The sequence below is a fragment of the Diuraphis noxia genome, unplaced genomic scaffold (genome assembly GCF_037042655.1).
Source record: "Diuraphis noxia isolate RWA-SAM2 unplaced genomic scaffold, SU_Dnox_SAM2 contig0005, whole genome shotgun sequence".
Lineage (NCBI taxonomy): Eukaryota > Metazoa > Arthropoda > Insecta > Hemiptera > Aphididae > Diuraphis > Diuraphis noxia.
In genome coordinates, this window is record NW_028301715.1 from 19,587,063 (window position 1) to 19,596,757 (window position 9,695).

General features: G+C 34.2%; 1 protein-coding gene across 1 annotated transcript; it reads left to right on the forward strand.

Moving 5' to 3' along the window:
* Positions 1-4,114: 4,114 nt before the first annotated feature.
* LOC107171305 (uncharacterized) lies at positions 4,115-6,334 on the forward strand. Its single transcript, XM_089228350.1, has one exon. The coding sequence runs from the start codon at positions 4,608-4,610 to the stop codon at positions 5,211-5,213; it is 606 nt and encodes a 201-aa protein (XP_089084476.1). The 5' UTR covers positions 4,115-4,607; the 3' UTR covers positions 5,214-6,334.
* Positions 6,335-9,695: the final 3,361 nt, after the last annotated feature.

The window sequence follows — 9,695 nt, forward strand, 5'->3', positions numbered from 1 at the left end:
AATTAACACAAAAAATAAAACAGACGAGAAAGACGTGATTAAAGAAGCCACCCATTAGTGATACTTAAGCTGTTGTTGGTATGCATCGTTATATTAATTTAGAGAAGGTCGCGATACCGCATGATCTTTTTAATCTGCGTTGTGGATTTCTAGGAAGAGTTGGGATGGAAAGAGCTTTTATGGGTGAATAGTAGTGATTCGCAAGTTTGAGGTGAAATCTGTTGTAAAAAGTTTTGGCTTCTTCGTTAATTGTTTTTATTTACGGAGCGTAAAATTTGAAACGAAATAAGCGGCATTTGTAATTTTGCGAAATCGAATATTTTGGAAAGTTTGAATTTTGTTGGTATTAGATTTTTTGGCTGCTCCCCAGAATTGTAGTCCGTAAGTCCATATAGGTTTTAAAAGAGATTTATATATGATTGCTTTTGTTTTTAATTTTCTGCATTTGTTAGAATATAGTGATTTGAGTATACGGGAGCGTGAGGTAAGTTAGAGTCTTTTTGTTTTTAAATGCATAATATTCCATGTTAAGCGTTTGTCTAGATGAAGACCTAAGTATTTGACCGTGTCAGAAGTAGGGATTGGAGTATTATTTATGAAAAACGTTGGACAGTGACCTCAGATATAATATCACTTTCTTTTTATAGTTACCTATATTATTACCTATATCATATATAGGTGCGCATGTGCAATGTACATTATAAACAATACAAACACAGCAATATTTCAATATAATATAGTATAATATTATAATAGGTACTCGTATACCTATCCATAACATATATACAAACGGTTATACATCATAGATAGTGATGAAAAGTGCCACAGTGGCGTATGTTTTGGTTATTGAAAAACCTACCTTGGCTATTTTTATGCAAAAAATATGCAAAAAATATTTTTTCAAACGGTTCTATCTATAAAACTATATAAGTTTTATTTTGTATATTTGGTAATATATAGAAGTTTGAATAGTTGGATGACTACAATTATGGTGGGTGTATAACATATAAGCCCTCCCAAGTTGTATATTTCAATAAAAAAAATAGAACACCCTCTTTAAAATATTACGACTACGGGTTTGGTCAGTGGCCTTTAGAACAAAGTAGGTTCTTTTCAATACTATTTTGTGAGATAATAAAACCATACATTTATCTGCAATATTATCTTGGTGCGGTCACTGGTCAGTACTCTTCGTGAAACTCACCCTATTAAACCGTCGTGTATAGGTAAACCAAATCGCCGTTTAATGAGTATACATGAATCTACGTATTATATACGTATATTATATTTTATCCTGTATGTAGCACAATATTATATTATACTCGACGAAAACGGCGTTTTGCGTTTTTTTCGTCTTACAAATTATTTCGTGTTGGTCGCACTCCCTCCGGATACGCGTTGGTTTTGAATTCCGGTCGCGGCGTAGTACCACGTTTTTTACGGATAATGTGTAAGAATAGATAATCTAAACGTGTGCGCCCTAATCAACTTCCCCATATACCTGGCTATTAGATAATATTATATACCAAAAAATACGACCAACGTGATATACGATCCACCTTCATCAGCCCGTCGACGTGACGTCATGAATATGTTAGTAAAAACTGCAGGTACCTATTATACCAAAAAGCCGTCGAAGTGAAAAGAAAACCCATAATTGATGTACTAGCGTTGTCTTTTAATATGACCGGAGACAATAATGATGATGATAATAATAATAATAATAATAATAATATATAGGTTATCCGAAACCATATGATCTTATATAACATATGTATAGGTTCTCTGTTAGTAAACAATGTAACGTATAAGTCACAAAAACAAAACCATCACAATAATAAAATAGAACCAACGAACAAAGGTTTACTGTACATTTAATAAGTTATACACTGTGGTCATAAACGTCGGCTGTAACTTACACTTATATACAAACAGACGCACAGTAAAAAACTAAAAATGTAACTTGAGATTTCGTGGTATTTTTGCATTAAATAATTATAATTGATGGTAGTAGCTCATATAGCCTTCAACTCATAAAGTCATAAGACATTAATTTATAATTTAATAATTCAATGACATCCACAACTGCATAAAGTTATAGCTGCAAAATTGTGGTGCATTAAAGTCTCTTCAAAACATATAGGTATTAATATACTGAAGTACTGTAAAACCATGCAAACACACGGACGACACATAGGGACAGTGATCGATGATGCGCATCATATTATACCCAACTACGCAAACAGTATAATATCATTGTTAGCTTAACGTTAAATACATAATATATTTATAATAGCTGTTCGTATAGGGGTGTAAGTAAAATATTACAATCTGCTTAATCACAGTTATTTCAATCGATTCATTGTCCCGATCTGACTAGAAAAACATACTCGGAATCACTACATTCAAAATATTACGTATATTTAATATTATTATGAAATATCGTTACAAAACGTACACAGATCAATATGGTGCCTATGTAAAGATATCATCAGACTTGTCACGAAACATTCTTAGGTAAATATATAATGACACCACTTCAATAAATTGTATAATAATTGATAATACACACACAAAACACCTACGTAATACTTACGTTGTCAATATAGGTACTGGTATAATGAATAATATTTTAAGTACAACTTTTATTTTTTATTAGGTTAGGTTATACATTTCATGATATTATTTTCATACCCAAGTAATAGACTTCTTTAGCCTAAATGCCTTTACTTAGGCTATGGCCTAACTCGAATTCGACGGGCCTATATAAGTATATCAGATATAGTATCAGTATGGTGAAACACATCCCCAATAGCCGACACTAATTCTCCGGTAAAATATGTGAACGCATTTGGAGTTATACTGTTATAACCTCTAAATATTGGTCGGCCCTATAATAATATAATATGGTGGACGTGAACACTAAAACCCGATACAAACATTATAAGCTACATCTCTCATTAATAATGTATATTATTATTTTAGACTATATCGATAATGTTTGAGCAATGAAAATATTATACTTGTTTAATGTATAAGTAATAAATATTATCAATCGACATCATTATCGTGCAGATAGTAGGTGTTTGTGATATCGCCCTGGGTCGGGAAACAACTTTTAAGGCACGGGTCACCAGTCCATGGATTCTCAACGACGCGTCGGAAGCATTGCCGATCATTGCGCGTCGTATAGTGACATTAAAATTATATCAGTTATATTGTGTTAATTCAATATTTTTTACTAACAATAAATTATTCAATTACTCATTATACCGTCCACTAGTTTTTTTCATCTTTTTAATATTCAAATTATAAACTGAGCGAAAACAATACTGATAATAATTTTAAAATAAAAAACCTAACCAGTCGGGGGACTGCCGGTAGAAGTGAAAACTTCTTAAGCACGTTGGGCACCCCGTAAGAAAGCATTTGCGTGTGAGAAAAAAAGTATGGAATCGCGACACCGCCACCGCCACCGAGAGTACATGTATATATATACTGTTATACTTAAGTGTGAGCGTGTATGTGTATATATACTAGAACTGCAATTTCACTTCGTTTTTAAAAATTTTGTAATGCTTAGGAAATAATTTACCACGAATTGTTTTATTTATCAATATAAAATACTATACATAATTATTTCAGTTATTTTACATAAAAGAAAAAAAAATTACATGTCAAAATTATTACAAAAATGAGTTGTTGTTTTCCCGTAACTGCCGTCTGCTGCGCGCACAACTTTGATACACTAATGTATATACCACAGTACATATATATACTCGCGGTGGCGGTAGCGCGAGATCATACTTTTTTCCTCGCTCGCAAATATATATACCACTGTATATATTATATCTACTCGCGGTGGCGGTGGCGATGTCGCGAGATCATACTTTTTTCCTCACTCGCAAATGCTTTCTTATACGGGGTGCCCAACGTGCCTAAAGAAGTTTTCACTTCAAAAATAAATAAATACATAAAAATATTCTACACATTTTATTCGTTTTACCATATTATCCTAATCGTTAAGAATTGTATATACATATAATATATATATTAGATAACAACAATCTTCTTTGCACAATTAATATAATAAGAATATCAGAAATTATAAATATTATTGTAAGTATTGACGACGAGATACTACGAGAGAATAACAAACCCGATCGGTTTACTCGTAGGCATACGTATTAAAACAGTACCACCAGGGTAGGTGCTGTTGCTGCGGCGGCGGCGGCGGCGTTCTATTTGTCGGACCGCGCGAGACCGGGGCGGAGCGTGTTGTGGGGAGAATTTATAAAACGCGTTACCGGTCCCTTCCGGCCGATCAGTAGCTCTCGGCTAACCACATCGCACGCACGTAATCCGTCGCACGATTGACACAAGAATTCGTTCACCGCACACGCGAGATCTTTGACGACGCGATTTGATTAGTTTTCCGCAATCGACCGTCGCGTTACATTTTACCTACATATAGGTACTCGAGTACAGTGCGTATTTAATCGATCGCAACAAAGAACGAAGCCACTTGTTGCAAATATTTTTTTTTTTAAATAATAATAATCGTTTTTTTTTTTCGACTGACGCGGATAACACTAAATAGTATTATAATGGCGTCGGTACTGAACATGAACTACGGCGCGTACTTTGGCGGCGACCGGTACGACATCGATCAGTACGACTTGTCGGCCAGCGACACGCTTCGCGCGGTCTACGAAGCGGCTTTCTCAAACGGCGGCGGGACGTCTTCGTCGGCCGTCGTGGCCGTGGCCACGGCATCGCCGGCTCAGGCAGTCTGCGTGGACGGTTCGCCGCCGATGATCGGTGGCGGCATGAGAGGCGGTTCGCCGGCCGGTTCCGCGTGCACGGTGGTCACCACGTGCACGGCGACGGCCTCGTCGTCGTCGTGCGCCGGCGACGATCCGAAATCGCCGTACGGCGGCTGTGGCGTCGGCGAGACGGCCATCGACTTTGGCGCCTACGACGACGGACTGGGCGACGACCTCGCGGGCGGCGGGTGCACCGACAAGGTGACGAAGAGACGGCGCCTGGCGGCCAACGCTCGGGAACGGAGGCGCATGCAGAACCTGAACAAGGCGTTCGACCGACTCCGCACCGTGTTGCCCACCCTCGGCAATGACCGACAGCTGTCCAAGTACGAGACATTGCAGATGGCCCAGACTTACATAACGGCCCTGTACGATTTGCTCCAGTGATCGTTCGAGTGCTGCAACTGCAATCAACGAATACGGTGCATATACGTATATATATAGGTACCAAATAACCTCATTTAACAATAGTGTAATATTATGTACATATTATATTATGTATAGGTCACGTGGCGAATTTTTCGTAATGATATTATTATATTGTTTAAACAACGAATTGATGATATTTGTATTTATATACATCGTTTGAAATTGTGTATATACTATATGTTGTCCGTTTTTTTCAATGCGCTTATTTTATTATTATTATTATTATTATTCAGACTACCTACATAGACTCAACCATAGATTTAGGACACATCTCTCTTTGAACAGATTTCAATATGGTATTTTTTTTATCGTATATTATTAGTATTATTATTGGTATAAATACACCGAACAGGTCGTTTATATTATATACTTGTCATATAGTATAGTCGGTGGCGAATTTAAGGAGGAGAGGGGGGTGTTGAATAACAATTTTTAATACATTTTTTTTTTTAAATTTAAATTAATTTGCCTCAGTGTCTATCCCCTAATCACCAAAGAAAATTGTTGAAAATCCGCCACTGGCTCCGAATGCACACACAACTGCAGCTATTATGTCACATGAGTGTAGTAATAATATAATATCGTACGTTATCATTATTTTTACTATTATTTTATTGCTGTATATCACCCTAGTCTGATGTTTATTATCGTCTTTGACGTCTTTTGTACATTATATTATTATTATGGAATCGGATAGTATGTAAGCGTTATTTTTATGACAATATATTTTCGTATATCTACCATCGCGTTGCCTACAGCGTGTAAATAATTAATAATATTATCATTATCGTGACCATACAATATGACTTAGCGCACGTCTATCTGCTGGGGACACGTTTTCCTCCGAATTAGATCAAAAAAATTGTCATTCGTATCGAGGCCCGATCATATTTTTATATAAAACCTTTCCGTCCTCTATAATTTATTATATTGTATTATTATTATTATTATTATTATTAGGTATACTTGTTAAGCCAATTCGCCAAAAACTGTGATAACTTATACGTATGTTGTATTTGTATTTAGACGTTAAGTGTAATTATATTATATTTTGTAAATAAAATTATGTTTTTTTATTATTATTATTATTATATTATTACTGTGTATATTATACAATATAAAGTATATGCTCAACAATAAACAACAACAAAATTGTCTACACTAGAAATCTGATTGCTTGTTCGATTTTTGTTACTATTACCTACTTCTTTTACTCGCCGACGTAATAATAATAATAATATTATTTTACACATTATTATAATATTATTATCATCATAATCATCGTCAACACGTACGCGGGGCGGAGACGATAATGTTATTTCCGATACTATCGCGGTGCAGCGATGATGATGGGCGTCACATAATATTATAACTTCTTGACCTTTTTTTCCCTCGGAGTTCCCCCTCCCCCTTCCCGCTCCACGCTGCAGTTAAATAATACGACGTTAATTGAGTGTAGGCAACACGTTACGGAGAAAAAGTGTAAGAAAAAAATCTCTAAAGAGAAAAGGGTAACACAATGGCGGACGACTTCCGTTCACACCAAAATCTCGGAACCAAGGGTGAGTCTTCATCTCTCGTCTAAGACAAAAGTCGGAGTGAACTACTCGTCTTTCTCACGGACCCGCTGCTGCGTACCTATATGGTACGCCTTATGATGTGTGTGGGTACACTCGACGAGGGCAACAATAAAACGTAGTTATAATATTATGTTATATTGTTGAACGGCATCGATTTATGGCGTTATGCTATACTTTTTCTCGGGTTTATTATTATTATTATTATTATGATTTTTTTTTTCTGTAACTATATTATATTATATAGGTAGGGTTTTCGAGACGTGTGATGTTCGTTCGTTAGCATTGCAACAACAATGATAATTAAAGGGCCACCGATATATAGACAAGCGGAGGAGACGGATGTAGCACAGAAAATAATATTATATATTATTATTATTTATTATATACTTGGCATAGGTATTATGAATATATATATATAAGTACAGTGCTAAGAGTGGCACATTTCCACACGTCAATGCCAACGGCTTCATAACGATACGTTTTCTGACAAGGGTTAACCCTTAGTCTAAATATTATAATAACGATCATTGCACTCAACTGCTAATAATCTGAAGTACGGCGGCGGATATAATATTATTATTATAATGAACGGTAATGTATATTGTAATAATCGTATTAGGTAGGTATAATAATTATTGTTTATCCTAAACAAGGCGCGTAAAAAACAATACACACTCTACGACGTGTCAAATACAGAAACAATTGAGAATTTGTATTTTATATGTACTTTTTTTTTCTTTACTTTAAATATAAATAATAATACATCGCACCGTTAAAAATGTAATAACATTTTGTTTAGGATAATAACTAATAATGAAAATTATAATTTTTTACTCTATTATATTATTATTATTACCTAAATAAGACTGTTTAATATATCAACTTGATAACATAGATTATGGGACAATTTGCAAACTCCTACTGAGAAGTGATTTCTACGGGCGAAAGCAAAAATAATTTTGAAATCATAAAAACAAAATTTGCTTTATTTGAAATTTAATTTAAATAACAAAATTCAAAATTTAATAAATAAAAACGAAGAATATTTTTTATTACTAAAAAATTATAATTTATTTGATAATTTCCACACAAAGTTTTAGTGGTTAATTTTTATGTTTGTGTTTCTTTCGTTTTTATTTTGAAAGTATTTATTTTCCATAATTTTCTTACATGCTGTTCTCTGACTTTAGATTATAATATGTTTTACTTAATCTGTTGGTTAAATTACCCTGACTACAGGTGTCGGCTGCAATAGGATAAAGCTATATATAACAGGGGTTGCCAAACTTTTTTGGTCACGATTTACTAAAAATATACTTCACCTTTGAGGATAGACTTTTATAGAAATTGTTTTTATTATTAAATAACTATAATTATTAAGAAACATACTTGCGTAAAGTGCATATAAACATACAATAAGTATTAATTAATACTTATTACTTATTAATAAAAATAATATAATAATAAATAATAATTTCTAAAATCTGATTAGATAAGTTTAATTAACATATTATTTTGTTGATCTGGGCTTTGTTGAAGTGTGGCATTACAAACAGATAAAACTTATCGACAATTCGATAACAATTCGTTCGCGTGTCCCTAAAAATAAATTCTAACATGATCGACTATGAAATTGTCCGCGATCGACCGTTTGGCCGCCCCTGATATATGCAAATAACTGCAACAATATTTATAAAATAATTAGTAATATTATACATTTGTATAATATATAAATATATGGTGCTGACTTGTTCACCCAATTACTTCTTCAGTTGTAATATATTTCATCCGTTAATATTAAACAAATTATATATTAAATTATTATTATTATTATATTTTGTATTATGTATTGTAGCTGATTTCGATATGTGAAATATATATTTTCAATTGCGATATTTTTTTTTATGCTCGACGATAATTTACAGCGATAGACGGATTTCCTTCGCTAAAGTGTGTATACACAAAACGGTTTATCGTTCCGACAATTACAATAACGTTATCACTTATCAGACACCGTTGATAGTTATTACTTTATTAGTATACAGTGGTGGAAATTCCTCAGGTCGAATACACCGTGAGAAAGTCTGCGGTTGACCGGTAAATCATCGGTCTGGTCCGAGTAAGTAATATAATGCCAACACTTAATGATAATATATTATAATTTACGTCCGAGAGATTTGGGTTTTGCGAGTACCCAAATCATATACAATGCATTCGACCGGGCCAAAAATCGGTACGAGATTTCGGATTTTTTTTACCCCCCGTCCGCCGAGTCCTGAGTCTAACCCACACCGTCCACTTCTGATGATACATATATATATATATATTTATAAAAAATACGAAATAATTGCCCTCCGTCGTCAGTGTACGTCAATCAACCGCCGTGCTTTACCATTTCGCGATGTGCACGCATAATATTTAGTATATATATATAGTGTACAGAATTATTACCTCTGAGGATCCTCTTGGTTTTGTTTTCCACCTAAACGGGCAATTACAGTCGCGTACTCGCAGACAAGTTTAATTATTATCGTTATAATATTATATATTAGACACAAATATAAACGCCCGCGTGTGTGTGTACGAATTTTTGTGTTTTTCTTTACCCTAACGGGTTCTTACCTTTTTTGAGTGTGTGTATAATTTGCAAGAGTGGAACGCATACGCATAATATATACATATATATATATACTTCTACACACGTTACTTAGGTATAATAATGCGTGTGCGAGTCGTTTTCAAAACACTAATCAGCGGATAATAACAACGCGCGCCCTGTCCGGACTATATTATATATAGTGAAATAAAAGAATTTTACTTTTTATTTGACGGAATAAACGCGGTCCAACGAGCGGGTAAA